The sequence below is a fragment of the Somniosus microcephalus genome, chromosome 8, assembly GCF_052327205.1.
Source record: "Somniosus microcephalus isolate GS21.2 chromosome 8, FLI_Smic_1.0, whole genome shotgun sequence".
NCBI lineage: Eukaryota > Metazoa > Chordata > Chondrichthyes > Squaliformes > Somniosidae > Somniosus > Somniosus microcephalus.
The window spans coordinates 234,193,476-234,211,597 of record NC_140994.1 but is presented as its reverse complement, the minus strand read 5'-3'; the positions used below and the strand labels follow the sequence as shown (position 1 = coordinate 234,211,597).

The 18,122-nt window shown below is 43.7% G+C and overlaps 1 protein-coding gene across 2 annotated transcripts; it reads left to right on the top strand.

Annotated features, from left to right (window-relative positions):
- The first annotated feature begins 971 nt into the window (after positions 1-971).
- LOC147114155 (signal peptidase complex subunit 3-like) lies at positions 972-17,776 on the top strand. Of its 2 annotated transcripts, none has more exons than XM_085995792.1 (5): positions 972-1,198; positions 11,459-11,525; positions 13,407-13,481; positions 13,798-13,913; positions 17,506-17,776. In XM_085995792.1, the coding sequence occupies exons 1-5, from the start codon at positions 1,056-1,058 to the stop codon at positions 17,636-17,638; spliced, it is 534 nt and encodes a 177-aa protein (XP_085851918.1). In that variant the 5' UTR covers positions 972-1,055; the 3' UTR covers positions 17,639-17,776. The 2 variants fall into 2 exon arrangements, with proteins under 2 accessions (XP_085851918.1, XP_085851916.1); XM_085995790.1 differs by lacking the exon at positions 972-1,198 and adding an exon at positions 10,466-10,609.
- Positions 17,777-18,122: the final 346 nt, after the last annotated feature.

The window sequence follows — 18,122 nt, the reverse complement described above, 5'->3', positions numbered from 1 at the left end:
GCAATTCCACCAGCAGTCTTTTTTTCTTATTGTTGAAAAGAGGGAGGCATTACAGCTGGGCCTGACCTTGTCACTGCTGCTATCCACATATGTGCACATCCAGCTGAGAATACTGAATACTGATCAGTTCTAAAAAAAATAGATGGAATGCTATCATTGGATTTCTCTGAAGTATTTTTGAACAATGAAATCAGCTTACAGTAAGCAATGGAACACCGTACTTATTTCAAACTGATCCATTTTTGGGGGATCGATGGCATGACCCGTTCTATTGTAAAGTTTGCACATTTGCAGTTTTGTCTGCTTGATTTGCTTAGGCACACATGGCAGACCTGGGTTTAAATTTGCACTGCTGATCTCTTACCTCAAACCTCAAAAATTTGATTCAGTTTAATTAATACTTTTTGACTGACCGAATATCACACATTGTATTTATTCATTGATTCTGTTCGTTGTATGCCTGAAACGTTTTGAAATCTCGGGAATTATACTTAGATATGTATTTCAATCGCTGGACTGAGCATTTTGTTGCATTGTCTACTATCGTGCAGCAATCCTATTCTGACCCTGCCTGTTGAGCCTCACTCATTTGCAGTGTTATTCATTTTGGTTTACACTTATAACCTATTGTATTGTGCTTATGCGTGCCCTCTGGGGGGAAAAAATAACAGATACAGATGTTTAAATGGGTTTGTAATTTGTCACTTTTGCTGATCACAAATCTCACTCCTGGATGTTGACTGTCAGACTTTCTAGAATGCACCCCACTAGAAATGAATGTTATTACAGCCTTGCTAGTACTTTTAATAAGGAATAGGATTTTATTATAACGAGTTTCATAAGCAAAAGTTATTGACGGATTTGTTTGGGGGTGTGGATCTTGAGGGGAAGGAAAGGGAAGAGGTGGGCACACAGTTGGCCCGGTGCATGACAATGCCGCAGAAAAAGGGGGGGGGGCTGGGAACCTTTTTTCCGAGTTGCAGTGGTTGTGCGGGAGTGTTTGTGTGCTGGGGCCGGATGCGCTCCGCCCTCCTCTTGTTGGGAGTGCAGGGAAGATGAACAGTCTGCTGTCGCGGCTGAACTCGCTGTTCGCCTTCACATTCATGGTGATGGCGGCGCTCACCTTCCTCGTGTTCCTGAGCACAGCGTTGCAGCAGCCCCGGGTACCAGCCAGCATCCGTGTGAGCGGCGTCTCTCTGTGAGTGCGGCTCCGGTTGACAGCTGCAAGAGGGGAGGGGCCGAGGGATGGCTCTTAATAAGTGATTACCCTGTGTATTGACTTTTCCCGTGTGTGTGTGCGTGTGCATGAGGGTGGAAACTGGGCCACAGCTCTTAGTTCTAACCTAATACAATTGATAATTATCAGGAAAGACCCGAAAAGGCTGTGGGGCATTTTTCCTCCAGGAAAGAGAAGGCTGAGGGGTGACTTAATAGAGGCTTACAAAATTATGAAAGGGTTTGATAGGGTAGCCGGAGAGAAGATGTTTCTAGTTGTGGGGTGTCCAAAACTAGGGGCCATAAATGTAAGATAGTCACTAATAACTTCAATAAAGAATTCAGGAGAAACTTCTTCATCCAGAGTGGTTAGAATGTGGAACTTGCGACCACATGAAGTAGTTGAGGCGAATAGCAGAGATGCCTTTAACGGGGAAGCTAGATAAACACAGAAGGGAGAAAGGAATAGAAGGATATGCAGATAGATGAAGTAGGATGGGAGGAGGCTCGTGTGGAGCAGAAACACTGGCGTAGACCAGTTGGACCGAATGGCGTGTTTCTGTGTTGTTAATTCTATGTATTCTATCTCTAATGTATATTTGACTAACACTGCTCAACTGGCTTATTATTTTCTCTTAACATCTTCAACTTTGTCTTCAATTTGTCTCCTCTGATAGCTTGTTGGGGATGGAGGGTGGAGACTGGGTCATAGCTTTTAAATATTAATTCTAGTCTATTTTTAATATGTCTGCCATATAACTAATAATGTTATTGGCTTATTACTTTTAATATCCCAGTTATTAATTACATTCTGCCTTTCAGATATATCATAATTCTGACTGAGGACAGATGGTGGAAACTGTGGCATAGCTCTTTATTAATTCTATTATATTTGATACAGTTTACAGCAATAAGTTACATTTATTTAGTGCCTTTTATGTGACCAAACGTACCGAGATAGTTTACAAGTAGTGGGCATCGAGCAGGAGGTAAGGGTGAAATGAAAAGAAGTGATCAGAACCACATAAAGGTACATTTTGAGAATAAGGAGAGTTAAGGCAAGGCAATGAGGTTTGAGACATGGTATACAGAGTGCAGGGGGCATGGTAGCTGAAGGCTCTGGCACCCATGGTGGAGCAGCAGAAAGGGGGAGGTGCCAAGTGGCCCAGTGTTGGAAGAGCAGAGGGTGTGTGATAGAACGTAGAGCTGGAGAAGATTGTGGACGTAGGATGGAGTGAGGCCATGGAGGAATGTGAAGATTTTGAAATTGATGTGCTGCGGGACAGGGAGCCAGTAGAGATGTGTGTTGTGTATGTACCTTTAAGAGAATAACTGGTCTCAGACTGCAGTACCGGCAGTGACCACCCCTGTATAAAAGGCGCTAGAGAGCCTCTGTTTGCTAGTTTCACTATTGACTTCCACCAGTAAAGACTTGTTTGTTTTCACTCCTGCTGGTCCGTGTCTCAATCATTCACGGACTTAACACTGGCGACGAGTAAGAAATGAACTTACCTGCAACTCGGCAGCACCTCAGACGACGTTGTTGAAGGTCGGAGCCAGAAGAAAGAAAAAAAAAGAGTCCAAAGAAACTCGGGAAACGGGCGTCGACCGTCAATCATCGGTTTGAAAACTTGCAGGAGAGACTGTCCAGAGCCAGGCTGGGTTCGCTGGTGGCAGGTAGTGCTCTGATCCTTCCTGGGCTGCGGCGGGCTGAAGCTCGATCGGGTGGCTTTTCAACGGGGCCGGGCAGCGAGTCGGGAAGCAAAGAGAGAGAGAGAGGGTGGAGCACACAGGGCGCGGCCGGTGCTTCGAAGCCGGGCAGCGTTCGGACTTAAGAAGAGGGAGGGAAGTGTCCCAGAGGGTCCGCCCCACGACGGGAAAATAATAAAAGAAAAAGAATCAATATTTAACACGCAAGAAACCGTGGAAAGCAGCGCTAACAACAGCGGGGAAGAAGGCAAAGCGCGGGAGGCGCCATTTTAGATTTGCAAGATGCCGAAGACTGGCTGTATCACTGCTTTTGATAATACATTAGAGGACTGGACCACGTATGTGGAAAGAGTCGAGGTATATTTCGAGGCAAACGAAATAGCGGAGGGGAAAAAGGCATCGATATTGCTAAACTTAATGGGCGCTAGAATGTACGGCCTATTGCGGGACCTGATTACTCCAGCCAAACCGAAGGCGAAGAGTTTTAACGAAATTGTTGCTGTCCTACAGGAACACTTAAACCCTGCACCGCTGTTGATAGCAGAAAGATTTAAATTCCACAGGAGAACTCAGCACAAAGATGAGAGCAATGCTGAGTATCTTACGGAACTACGCAAGCTATCAAAGCACTGCCAGTTCGGAGCAGGACTGGCAGATACCCTACGGGACAAATTTGTCTGTGGACTCCTGAGTGAAGGAACACAGAAGAAGTTACTCTCAGAAAAAGAGCTGACGCTAGATAAGGCTTTCAGCGTGGCAGTATCGTATGAAGCAGCAGCCAGGGGAACTGCAGAAATTCAACAAAAACCACAGGAATACGGCACCCACAAAATGACACAGGGATTTGCAAAATGTTATCGCTGCGGCAGAACTAACCATGACCAGAAGGACTGCTGGTCCAAAGACAAAATATGCAGACAATGTGGGAAGATTGGACACATTGCACGAGTTTGCAGGTCTGGGAAGAAGACCAGCGACAACAAAAAGGTTACTAAGGAACTGTACAAGAAAGTACAAAAGATGACGGACAGTAGTTCCGAAGACCAGATGAGCGATAGTGAATCCGGAAACAGGAGACTAAGCTGTCTCAAACTTCACAATGTAATCGCAAAAGAGGATCACCGAACCATTTGGGTCACCCTCACGATAGCAGGGTCCCAAGTTAAAATGGAATTGGATACAGGATCAGCGCTAACCGTCATGAATCGACGAGACTACGAGCGGCTATTTTCACACATACCCTTGAGAGAGACATCCATCGTCTTGACGACGTATACGGGGCAAAAAGTATACCCCAGAGGAAAAATAAGGGTGCCTGTCGAATACAATGGCAAGAAAATACAGAAATTGTATCTCTACATACTGCCAAATGGTGGACCACCGTTATTGGGACGGGAATGGATCAGGAAGATAAACTTAGATTGGCATTCCATTCATGCAATGACGGTGGACGGTAAAAAAGATGAAGACGTCACTCCTGGACGATTGTCAACAATCTTAGCTAATGCCAAAGAGGTATTTATACAAGAACTGGGCACGCTTAAAGGCGTAACCGCCTCGATAAAAATAGAAGAGAATGCAGTTCCCAAGTTTTTCAAAGCAAGACCGGTACCATATGCAATTCACCCAGCCGCCGACGCAGAGCTGGAGAATCTGGAGAAGGCGGGCGTGTTGTCTAAGGTCGACTGGAGCGAGTGGGCGACACCCATCGTTCCTGTCATGAAGAAAACGTTAAGCAATAAGTCCGGAGAGCCAAGGAAGATTCGCATCTGTGGGGATTTCAAGGTGACAGTGAACCCTGTCCTTCACACAGTACAATATCCTCTTCCAAGGATAGAAGACATCTTCGCCTCACTGTCTGGAGGGAAGCGTTTTACAAAAATTGACCTAGCACAAGCATATTTGCAGATGGAGGTTGAAGAGTCCTCTAGGAAGTATCTCACGATAAACACTCACAAAGGTCTTTACCAGTATCATCGACTGGTATTCGGAGTAGCATCGGCTCCGGCGATATGGCAAAGAGCGATGGAACAAGTCCTGCAAGGGATTCCGGGGACTCAGTGTTACTTGGACGACATCCTTGTGACAGGTGAAGATGACAGTGAACACCTTAACAACCTAGAACAGGTGCTCACTAGACTACGGGAACATGGGCTGTGAGCCAACCGCCCCAAGTGCGAATTTTTTAAGAAATAGATATCGTATTGTGGCCACGTGATTGATGAAGAGGGGTTACATAAGTCCCCTGACAAAATTGAAGCGGTTGTTAAGGCCCCAGCGCCTGAAAATGTGTCGCAACTGAGGTCATTCCTCGGGTTGGTGAATTACTATCATAAGTTTTTGCCGAATTTGTCGACAATTCTGCACCCACTGAACGCCCTGCTACGAACGGGGGTAGCATGGAAGTGGAACGATGATTGTAAGCGTGCTTTTCAGAAGAGTAAGGACTTAATCACTTCAAGGGAAGTATTGGCTCACTACAACCCAGCACTGCCAATCAGGCTTGCGTGTGATGCGTCTCCCTACGGCATTGGGGCAGTACTGTCACATAAATTCCTTGATGGTTTAGAGAGGCCGATAGCTTTTGCGTCACGCTCGTTAACTTCTGCCGAGCGTAACTACGCCCAGATTGACAGAGAGGCCCTCAGCCTAGTGTGGGGGGTGAAGAAGTTCAATCACTACCTGCACGGTCAAAAATTTACTCTACTAACCGATCATCATCCTCTTGTCTCCATTTTCAACCCTCAGAAGGGCGTACCGATAATGACAGCACAACGGCTGCAGAGATGGTCCCTTTTCCTAGGGGCACACCAATATGACATCGAGTACAAAGGAACTAAACAGCATGGAAATGCTGATGGATTGTCACGTCTACCGTTGCCGATGGTGGAAGAAGAAGACCTTGCAGTGGATCCAATGGAGTTATTCCACTCGACCATAGTCGAATGTCTCCCTGTGACGAGTGCAAACATAGAAAAGGAAACACGGAATGACCCGACACTATCACGGGTCTATGATTTAACGGTGAAGGGATGGCCAGCACATGGCGAACCACTGCTGCCAGCATTCTCGCCGAGAAGAGAACAGCTGTCAGTGTGCAGAGGAACCTTGATGTGTGGATCCAGAGTAGTAATTCCACCTAAGTTGACGGATAGAGTACTCAATGAGCTTCATGAGGGTCATCTGGGTGGGGTAAAAATGAAGAACTTAGCCAGAGCGTTTATGTGGTGGCCGGGAATCGATAGAGAAATCGAAGAGATGACCAAGAGCTGTGCAGGATGCCAGAAGGTCCAAAACACCCCACCACAAGCTCCTCTGCATCCATGGCAACAGGTGCACATTGATTTTGCTGGTCCCTTCATGGACTCGATGTTTTTAATTGCGGTGGATGCACATTCAAAGTGGCCAGAGGTAATAAAAATGTCCTCAACCACCACGGAAAAAACTATCACAGTTTTGCGAACCATATTCGCCAGGAATGGGCTGCCTGAACAGATTTGCTCTGACAATGGACCACAGTTTGTGTCTGAAGTGTTCCGGAGGTTCTTAAAGAACAATGGCGTTAAGCATTACACATCTGCCCCATATCATCCAGCCACTAATGGATTGGCCGAGAGGTTTGTCCAAACATTCAAGAAGGCTATCAAGGCAATGTGTAATGAAGATATACCCCTACAACACAAGGTGGACAACTTCTTGTTTGCCTACCGGAATGCGACACATGCGGTTACCAACCAAACCCCAGCCATGATGTTCTTCAATCGAAGACTACGATGCCGCTTGGATTTGGTTAAGCCAAACGTCCGAAGAGATGTGGAGAACAGGCAGTTTCAGAATATGAATGAAAGGCCGACCAGGAGTTTTAAGATAGGTCAACCAGTTTTGGCCCGGGACTACCGCACTGAGAAATGGCAGCCAGGAACGATTTGTACACGGCAAGGACCTCTCATGTATACCGTGGACGTTGGAGAGAGCATTGTAAGATGCCATGCTGACCAGATTCTAGAGTCACTGGAAAACGTCAACTCCACACCACGATCTGATACACCTGGCAATGAAATCGACGTACCAATTGCAGCTACCGCAGAATCGGTGATATTGGAAGCAGATGAACCAAACAACGACATTGATCTTGACTCAACATTGCCAGAAGAACCTGATACCCCAAAGAGGCGTTATCCAGACAGAATCAGGAAGCCTCCTCAAAGACTGAACTTATAATTGCTTAAACTTAACCAATGTATCTAGCAACCGTAATTGTGATTAATTAGTTATCATTTAGTTGTTAAATGAATGTTATGTACTGTTTATCTAAAAGGGGAGGAATTGTTGTGTATGTACCTTTAAGGGAAGAACTGGTCTCAGACTGCAGTACCGGCAGTGACCACCCCTGTATAAAAGGCGCTAGAGAGCCTCTGTTTGCTAGTTTCACTATTGACTTCCACCAGTAAAGACTTGTTTGTTTTCACTCCTGCTGGTCCGTGTCTCAATCATTCACGGACTTAACAATGTGGATGCTGGGTGTGTAGGATGAGATGAAGTCTACAGAATTCTGAATGAGTTAGACTTTTTGGAAGAGGCACAATGGACATGATCTTCACCGCGCATCAATTACAAGAGAAATGCAGGGAACAGCACCAACCGCTGTACATGGCCTTCTCTTGACCTCACAAAATGCCTTCGACACTGTCAACCGTGAGGGATTATGGAGTGTCCTCCTCAAATTCGGCTGCCCTCAAAAGTTTGTCACCATCCTCCGCCTGCTTCACGTCAGCATGCAAGCCGTGATCCTGACCAACGGTTCCACCACAGACCCAATTCTCGTACGGACCGGGGTCAAGCAAGGCTGTGTCATCGCACCAACGCTCTTCTCGATTTTTCTTGCTGCAATGCTCCATCTCACCCTCAGTAAGCTCCCCGCTGGAGTGGAGCTAATTTACAGAACAAATGGGAAACTGTTCAACTTCCGTCGCCTCCAGTCCAGACCCAAGGTTGTCCCATCCTCTGTTGTCGAATTACAGTATGCAGACGACGCTTACATCTGCGCACACTCTGAGGTCGAACCGCAAAGATCGTCAACACCTTCACCGAAGCGTACGAGAGCATAGGCCTTACACTAAACATCCGCAAGACAAGTTCCTCTACCAATCTGCCCCCGCCACACAGTACTGCCCCCCGATTATCAAAATCCACGACAAGGCCTTGGACAACGTGGACCACTTTCCATACCGTGGGAGCCTACTGTCAACAAGGGCAGACGTTGATGACGAAGTCCAACACCGCCTTCAATGTGCCAGTGCAGCCTTCGGTTGCCTGAGGAAGAGAGTGTTTGAAGACCAGGACCTCAAACCTGGCACCAAGCTCATGGTCTACAGAGCAGTAGTGATACCCGCCCCGCTGCCTAAGAAGATGCCTCAGAGACATTGACCATGTACAGCAGGCACCTCAAAGCACTGGAGAGGTACCACCAATGCTGCCTCCGCAAGATCCTGCAAATCCATTGACAGGATAGGCGCACCAACGTCAGTGTTTTCGCTCAGGCCAACATCCCCAGCATGAAAGCTTTGACCACGCTCGATCAGCTCCGATGGACGGGTCATATCGTCCACATGCCCGATATGAGACTCCCAAAACAAGCGCTCTACTCGGAGCTCTGACACAGCAAGAGAGCCTCAGGTGGGCAGAGGAAACACTTCAAGGACACCCTCAAAGCCTTCTTGAAAAAGTGCAACATCCCCACCGACACCTGGGAATCTTTGGCCCAGGACCACACAAAGTGGAGGAGAAGCATCCAGGAAGGCGCCGAATACCTCGAGCCTCTTCGCCGGGAGCAATTGGAAGCCAAGCGCAGGCAGCACAAATAGCGCACGTCAACCCAAGCACCCCACCCACCCACCCTTTCAACCACCGTCTGCCCCACCTGTGACAGAGACTGTCGGTCCCGCATTGGACTCATCAGTCACCTGAGAACTCATTTTTAATGTGGAAGCAAGTCATCCTCGGCTCCGAGGGACTGCCTAAGAAGAAGGATGAGTTGGACTTTTTGTAGGTGGAGAAATCAAACCTCGAGGTGACAAAAGATACAAATAAGACTTTTGATGACAGTGGGAATCTAGGCAAGTGATGTTTGGTAGGTGGTTTGGGTGTTGGACCAGTGTAGGATTTGAAGCTCAGCTGGTGCTGAGGAGGCCACTGTAGTTGTTAACCTACCACTTTGGTAGGAAAAACAAAAAAGCATAATATTTTTTGAATGGCGAGAGACTGGGAAATGTTTGCATTCAGATGGACCTGGGTGTCCTTGTACATGAATCACGGAAAGTTAACATGCAGGTACAGCAAGCAATTAGGAAAGCAAATGGTATGTTAGCTTTTGTTACAAAGGGATTAGAGTATAAGAGTAAAGAAGTCTTACTACAATTATACTGGGCCTTGGTGAGGCCACACCTGGAGTATTGTGTACAGTTTAGAAGAAGGAGAGCTGATCTAATTGAAACATATAAAATTCTTAACAGGCTTGACAGGGTTAATGCTGGGAAAATGTTTCCCCTGGCTGGGGAATCTAGAACACAAGGTCACAGTCTCAGAATAAGGGGTCGGCCATTTAGGACTGAGATGAGAAATTTATTCACTCAAAGGGTGGTGAATCTTTGGAATTCTCTACCCCAGAGAGCTATGGATGCTCAGTCATTGAGTATATTCAAGACAGAGGTCGATAAATTTTTGTGAACGAAGGGAATTAAAGGGTATGGGGATAGTGCGGGAAGGTGGAGTTGAGGTAGAAGATCAGCCATGATCTTATTGAATGGCAGAGCAGGCTCGAAGGGCCAAGTGGCCTACTCCAGCTCCTATTTCTTATGTTCTTATGTTCAGGCTGTGTGGGCTTTTTATTAAATAATACCATCCCACTGGCCTCTCACTTTTGCTTAATGTCGTCTTAACTTTTCATAATAATGATTCTTGGCAGTCCTGTTGATATACCATTACTGTCAATCTCTTAATGCAGTACAGTTCCCTTTATTACTATCCCATACTTTCTCATTTATTTGAATGAGAATTTAAGTGCAAGTGAGTAACTTTCAATTTAGTGTAATTTGGGAAAACCAAACCATTTGTTTCACATCCTTTACTATTTTGATGTACTGGGCTTTCCAGCCCCTGATGCCTCTCGATTATCATCCAGGATTGAAAAAGGTGCCGATCATTGCTGGAGTGCTTGGAGCAGATCAAGGCAGAGATTGTGGTTGATATCAACTGAACACCACCCTGTTGGGTCCGTTGATGTTGCAGGAGAATAGTACAAAGTAGGAGGTTTAAAAGATGAGTTATGTTCCCTAAATACAAAGGGGAATACTTGAAAGTATTTTCCCCTGCACCTACCTTCTTTAATGTATTTCAGTCTTGGTGTTCTGTTTTATCGGTGCGTATTCTTGTCTTCTATTCATATTCACTGGCTGTGCTCCTAGTTGTCACCTAATCCTTTAATCCTCATTTTACAGTATATTCTGCTGAATTGGTCCATAATCTTAAAGATTATGAAAAAGATAATGTAGAGAATGACAACTTGTGCTTCAAAACTGGTTTCCAAAAGGCAGTTTGTGTGTAATTTGGAATGATTATGATTTGTTCCACTAACAACAAGAATGGGAATAGAAAACAGGAATGGGAATAGAAAAGGGAATTTAAGGTAGGTTAGGTGTACTAAATATTTTACTCTTATGTTTTTTTCCCAATATACTGTTTCAATATGTGCAGGAATAATGGTAAAAATGTTTAAACCTGCTTTACTATACACCCATTACTTTTACATACTGTGGCAGAAAATTCCCTGGTGATTCCTGCAGTAATGACGTCACAATTGTTACTCTTTCAGTGTGAACGTCATCATGCATGAACGATGCTGCTGCACGGATTTGATTGCTGAGCCCGGATTACAGCACCAGGTGTCAGTTTAAGCAAGGTATTACGTGAGATTTGCTCTCGCAATTTGTAATATCCGAATTGACTGATTTGAATTACTGCCTAGTGGCTCCCTAGCAGCCAACTGCTTTCTTGTATTCACATTGTCTGTACCAGCGATATTTCACAGCAGTTATTATTGTGTGAAAGTATCACTGGCAGTCGCCAATATGTGGTGCGCGCTTCTCAAAGCTGTTTGCTGCTCAGGCAAAGAGAGAGGTAAAGAAATCCAATACCAGCATAAATCTTAAAGCCTCCTCACCCTGGAAAATTCCACAAAATGGCTGAATAATTTCTCGCTTTTAAAAATGTCCTGTTGCCTTTTCTGTATTTAAACTGTAATGGGTGTATAATAGAACATTGCCTACGTAGTGATCGGCTAATGGGTTTTTCACCCATAAAATAAGATTTTGTGAATGTCAATCTTTCACAGTATAAATAAAATACTCCAAATATGTGAAGTGAAAAGGCAAAGCCTCACTTGCTATAAATGAATATAAGAACATAGCACTGGGGGGATAGGAATAGTGTATGTTTTGGAGTTCTTATTTTTTTTTGTTTCTATTTTCTATTTCAGAAAGAAATATGAAGACTACACAGGAAACTATGATTTAGGATCTATAAATTTTAGCGTCTCTGTTGATATCCTTTTTGGACTTGATTCTCTGTTGTGCTTATCAAGAGGAGGGCTATTAGCTGGGACACTTTCCATTTCCTAAATCCCAGGTTAGGTATAGGAACATAGGAATTGCTAGATGAAAAAAGACCACGGTCCATTTAGTTCACTGTCTACCATCCTGGTAGTCGTATGGTACAACGGTAATGGTGTTGTAGACTAATTGCCATGATTAGACAACAACAGACCCCGACATAGGAACATACAAAATCGGAAAAGACCAGCTGGTCCATCGAGTCTGCCTCACAAAACTGCGACACGTGAAGCATCACAATTAAGCACACATATCCATACCTGCCCACCATCAGTCATGTAATCTCCTGGGAGAGGCAAAAAAAACAGAAAAAAAAACTCAAGGCTAATTAGGGGGGGGAAAAAAACATGAAACTTTTTCCACAGATTTAAGATCATTGGCAAAAAAATCCAGAAGAGAAATGAGAAGACTTTTTTATGCAGCGAGTTGTAATGATCTGGAATGCACTGCCTGAAAAGGTGGTGGAAGCAGATTCAGTGGTAACTTTCAAAAGGGAACTGGATAAATATGTGAAAAGGAGAAATTTGCAGGGCTATGGGGAAAGAGCAGGGGAGTGGGACGAATTGGATAGCTCTACCAAAGAGCCGGCACAGGCACAATGGGCCGAATGGCCTCCTTCTGTGCTCTATGATTCTATAAGGTGAGGAAATCCCAAGTGATGGAGAGCTTTGGGAACCATAGATCCAAAGGCACCTGTTCTTCCCAAGCATGTTACAGTTACCATATGTCATATCTCAAATTAGTCATACTGTATCCCAAAATATTATTTTCTGAAAGAAATGTATCTCATTTGCATTTCATAATATTGAATGAATCAATATGATCTTCTTTCACCGTCTCCCAAGGGAGCCTGTTCCATAGATTTACCACTCACTCACTGAAATCATTTTTCTGCATTATAACATAGTTAAGTGCACAGTGAAGCTGCCTATACTCTGTCCATACAGTGTACATCAGCCCAAACTCAAGAGCACCCCTTACTGCACCAGTGTAATGTTTTTCATTTCACACTTGCCATTCCATATCATTTTGGATTGATAATGCAAATTTAGTGCTGAATAATGGTCAGTTTTGTGCTGTAAAACCCACCAAGAACCATGTTGAGAATGCCCAAACTGGCTACACATAGGACCCTTTCAGCCAGCAGACAGAGGAGAGGTTCACCTCATCATCTGTCTAGCCCTCTCCACCACCAAATTCTGTTATCCTTTTCAAATTCTCAAATGCCTTTTCTGTTATCCCAATGTTCTAATTATTCTCTGTCTTCCTTGAGAGAAGATTGCAGGAGCAATCATCCTTGGCTGCTACACTTGTGCACCTGAGCAGCTGTTTCATGGATAGACCCAAGAAAAGGAAAGACTGAACACAACCGAGAAAGGATGCTATTATGTGGTCATTTTATATGCTGGTCATTTTATATGGTTCTCAGTTGGCGAATGGCCATTCCATCAACAGAGTGACTGCTGCCAACGACCAGAAGCTGTGCAGAAGCGTACTGCGTATTAATGTGCACGCTGATATCGATGATGTTTCTGCTCTTTTCCACAGAGCCCGCTCCCTTCCTGCCTTTTTTTCCCCACAGAGCCCGCTCCCTTCCTGCCTTTTTTTCCCTACAGTCCCGAAGACCCGCACCATTCCTGTTTTTTTCCCCCCCAGAGCCCATGAGTCGCGAACGACCAAAAAATACCTAGACTGCGCATGCGTAACTACTTCAACTTCGTTGGCAGCAGTCGCTGCCTTCTATCAAAGCTCTTGTTCACTTCTATTGTATGAATTTATCCAGAACTCATGTTTCCTTTAACTATATATCTACATCTGGAGCCAATATTTAACTGGAATGTTAAGCTCCTTTTCCTGTATCTAGCAGCAGAATATGCTACAGAGGACAATGTAAGTTGAGTTTACGCAGATGTGATATGTTGATGCTATACAAACTGAGTCTAAGTATAAATCTATTTGAATGTGCTGTTTGCATATTCTGAGCTTTATGCATTATTTGTTTCAGTACTATGTTCCAACTTTTCAGTAACCTGATTCCTATGTAGTATTGTGCAGCAGTACATTACTGCTTTATTCTGTGCCTTTTAGTAACATTTACCTTCATGGTATAGTGCTGTCTTGAAATTCCTTCCTGCACCTATTTTTTATTCATTTCTTGAAATTTGATCATTCTTATGTTTTTGTTCTGTGTTAACTTACAACATAGGTATGGAATCAAGTGGTTTTGTGGGATAAAATCCTTAAGCGAGGAGAGAATCCTAGACTTGATTATCATGCTATGGGTCCCAAATATTTATTCTTGGATAATGGAAATGGTCTGAAGTAAGTGAAAAATATTTATACAATTTTGATAAGAAAATGGGAAGAGAAAGAAAATGAAAAGGTTGTTGGTAAACTGTACAACCTTTCTTGCTTGTTAACTGCATTTTGCTGCTGTAGGACTCAATGTTTTGGAGGGTTGACATTTTTGATCTTCAATAAAATGAGACTTTACTTATGTTCTAAGCTATAAGCACCAGTGTTTAGAGGTTGTTCTAAAATTGTTGTTCAAGAAGTATAAACTGGTAACTATCGATCAGTTCATTGAATGACAGTCATGGGAAAACTCTTAAAATTAATAATTCAAGGTCAAATTAGTGAGCGTTTATAAATGCATCAAGGACAGCCAGCATTCATTTGCTAAAGTTGAGTAGCGTTTGGCAAGTTTAATAGAGTTTTTTGAAGTTAGGTAGATAAAGGAGATGTAGTGTATCTGGATTTTAAGAAGCCATTAGATAAGGTATCTCACAGGAGGCTTGTTAAAAAATCAGCCATATAGTATAGGAGAAATGTAGCACCATAGATAGAATGTAGATTGATGGACAAGAAACAAAAGGTTAGGGTTAAACTGTGTTGCTTGGATTGGAGAAGGGAAGTGATGTACTCTAAGGGTCAGTGCTGGATCCATTTTTGTACCCAATAGATGATTTGGACTTGGTAATAGGGACATATCAAAATTTGCTGATGACACAAAAGTAGGAGGACAGTAAAACAGGTTGGGAAGTCAGGCGGCACAAGCAATTTAATACGGAGAAATGTGAAGTAGTAGCATCTTACTCTAATTTCTCTCCCATCTTGTCCATGAGATCTGCTCTCTTGACCCCATTTCCACTGAACAGCTGGCCACCCAACTTCCCTTCCTGGCCCATTGCTAGCTGACAGGTTAAATGGTTCTCTCTCCTCAGGCATCCCTTTCAAAACTGCTGTCATCTCCGCCACCCCCCCCCCCCTTCTAAAAACCTACCCTTAACCCCTTTGGCATTGAAAATTACCATGCCATCTTCAACCTCCCTTTTCTCTCAAGTTTTGAATGTACTGTTACTAACCAAATCTGTGCCCATCTTTCCTTCAACTCCACATTTGAATCTCTCTAATTAGATTTCCATCCTAGCCACAGCACTGAATCAGCCCTAATCAAAGTCACACATGTTATCCACTGTGACTGTGATGCACTATCCCTCAACCTCTCTGCAGCCTTTGAGACAATTGACCAGTTCATCTCCAGCTCCTCTCCTCTGTTGTCCAGCTCAGTGAGGCTGTTCTCACTTGGTTCCACTCTTACCTATCCAACTGTAGCCAGAGTATCTACAGCAATGGCTTTTCTTCTTGCACAGTTACCTCTGAAATCCCCCCTCCTTAGGCCCCTCCTATTCTTCATCTACATACTGCTCCTTGGTGAGATCATCCGAAAACCTGGTGTCTACTTCCACATGTACGCTGACGATACCCAGCACTACCTCTCCACCACTTCTCTCGACCCCTCCACTGCCTGTGTTGTCTGACATCCAGTCCTGGATGAGCCGCAATTTCCTCCAGTTAAACATTGGGAAAACCGAAGCCACAAAATTTAATATCCTTGCCTCTGATTTCATCTCTTTCTCCAGCCATTGTCTTGGGTTGAACCAGACTATTAGCAAATGCGGCATCTTATTTGATGATCTTCTGACCCCCATATCATCTCCATCATAAAAAATACCAACTTTTACCTCTATAACCACCTGTTTTCACACTTAAATCAGCCCATTTGCTGCTAAATCCTTCATTGGTGCCTTTGTCCCATCCAGACTCGACTAATCCAATCTTCCCCTGGCTGGCCTTGCATCCTCCATTCTCCATAAACTTCAGCTCATCCAAAACTTTGCTGTTTGTATCCTAACCTGCACAAAGGCTGCTTCAGCCATCACCCTTGTGCTCATTGAATTTAATTAGTTCCCAGTCTCCCAATGTCTCAAATTAAAAATTCTCATCCTTTGTGTTCAAATCCATTCATGGCTTCACCGCTTCTAATTTCTGTAACCTTCTCCAGCTCTACAACCCTTTGAGAACTCTGCGTTCCTTCAGCTCTGGCCTCTTGTGTTCCCTGAAATCCCTTCATCATTGGCAGCCATTCCTTCAGCTATCTCGACCCTGAGCTCTGGAATTGCCTCCCTAAACCTCTCCACCTCCGTCTCTTCCTTTAAGACCCTCCTTAAAACTGACCTACGTGAATAAGCTTTTAGTCACCTTTCTTCCCCCACCCTATATCATCTTCTTTGGCTTGGTGTCAATTTTTGTCTGATTACACTTCTGGGAAGCCTCTTGAAACATTTTTCTACCTTAAAGGTGCTATATAAATGCAAGTTTTTGTTTTGGGGTGAAGTGAAGAATGGGAGCATACATTCAATGGTGTGAATGACCAGGGACCTATGGCTTCAAATATAGTTTCAAGTTATGCTATGTTGTAGTTTATCTTGCTTCTGTGTTATACTTATTTCTTGTAAAAAAAATTGAAGCTTTAGCCTGAATAATATGGTCTATCAGCGTGATATTTTTCTGCATGTTGGAGTGATCAGGAGTGTGTAATGGGCATCCTGTACATCTTCCAGTGCAAAAATTCTCGCTTAAGGATAACTGTTAATCTGATGGCACATTGACCGATTCAGTTCTTAGGAGGTGTAGGCCTATCTGTGCAAACTACCTTGTTGCTGTGAGCACAGTTGAAGGGGGGGGGAAGAGACTAAATTGTAACAGCTTCCAGTCTAAGCCTCATTCAAGATTGAGAAATTACTTTGTGGGAATTGTGAACCTTTGGAGTAGAAATATATTATGGTCCTACAACTAGAGAAACAACAACTTGTAATTATATAGCGCCTTTAATGTAGTAAAACATCACAAGGCACTTCACAGGAACGTTATCAAACAGAATTTGACACCGAGCCACATAAGGAGATATTAGGACAGGTGACCAAAGGCTTAAGGAGTGTCTTAAAGGAGGGTAGAGAGCAATGCTCCCTTTAAGCTGCGCGGCGCTCTGAAGCTCCCGCGCAGCGTTCTGCAGCTCCCGCGCAGCCGGCTCACCGGCTTTTAAATAGGAAAAACCACGCATGCCCAGTATTTTGAATGGGCCGTGCACCCAAAAAAAAATTAAAGGGAAGATAGAGGCGGAGAGTTTTAGGGCGAGAATTCCAGAGTTTAGGGCCTAGGCAGTTGAAGGCATGGCCACCAATGATGGAGCGATTAAAATTGGGGTTGCGCAAGAGGCCAGAATTGGAGGAGTGCAGAAATTGCACCAACATTTTGGGATTTATACTTGATATTCCCCTATCCTATTCTACTCCATTGGTGCCATCTCTCATTTGTTGAAAAGATTTTTTAAAAACTGCTGTGTACTTATAAGCACTACTCCATGGTGCAGGAAGATGACACAGTTAAGAGCAAACAAGAGTGAGAATGTCAGTTAAGACCAAGATTAGTAGTCTACATTTCCTAATGTGAATCTAACAGTCCAGTGTTGACAAGACCATGCATCTGGAATTGTCAGATGATTGTGATGTGAACTATGTGTAGTTGCCGTTAACATTGTTTTTAACTTTCTTCCTCGCCGCCCACTCCCCAGAGGAAATAAGAATGTCTCCTTGTCGCTTTCGTGGAATATTGTTCCAAATGCTGGAATCTTATATCTGATACCTGCCTCTGGTCAGACAGTAATTCCATTACCTGAAAAATACGAAGAATTCAGAAGTTATTGATACAAAAGAAAGGGATGGGTACAAGGCTGAACCATTAGACTTTTATATTTGGAAAGCTACTTTCATTGCCATGTCTAAACCTTTTGTAATTTAGCTAAACAATGCACAATGTTTTTAATAAAAGACTTCTAAAGAAAATGCACCACTCTTTTTATTTTATTTATTAGATTATTTTTAGTCAATGTTTCGTCGTGGTTTAGTTCTCTTCATCCACAGTGGGTATTATTCTCTCCCATGGATGGCATTAATAGGAACCTATTGAGGGTAGCATTTTGGTGCAGTGTGAGAGCCAAACTGATTATGTAATTAGGAGCATTCAAGTTTAATTATTATTTTTGGCCTAAGTGTTACTTTTAGTAATTGAGGAAGTTAAAGTACCTTGGCATCAATTTTTTTTCCAGAAACTCGCAGCTTCCTGGATGGTTTAGTGGGTGAAGGCACTGGCTTGTGTTATACAGAGAATCGGGAACTAAATTTATGTGTG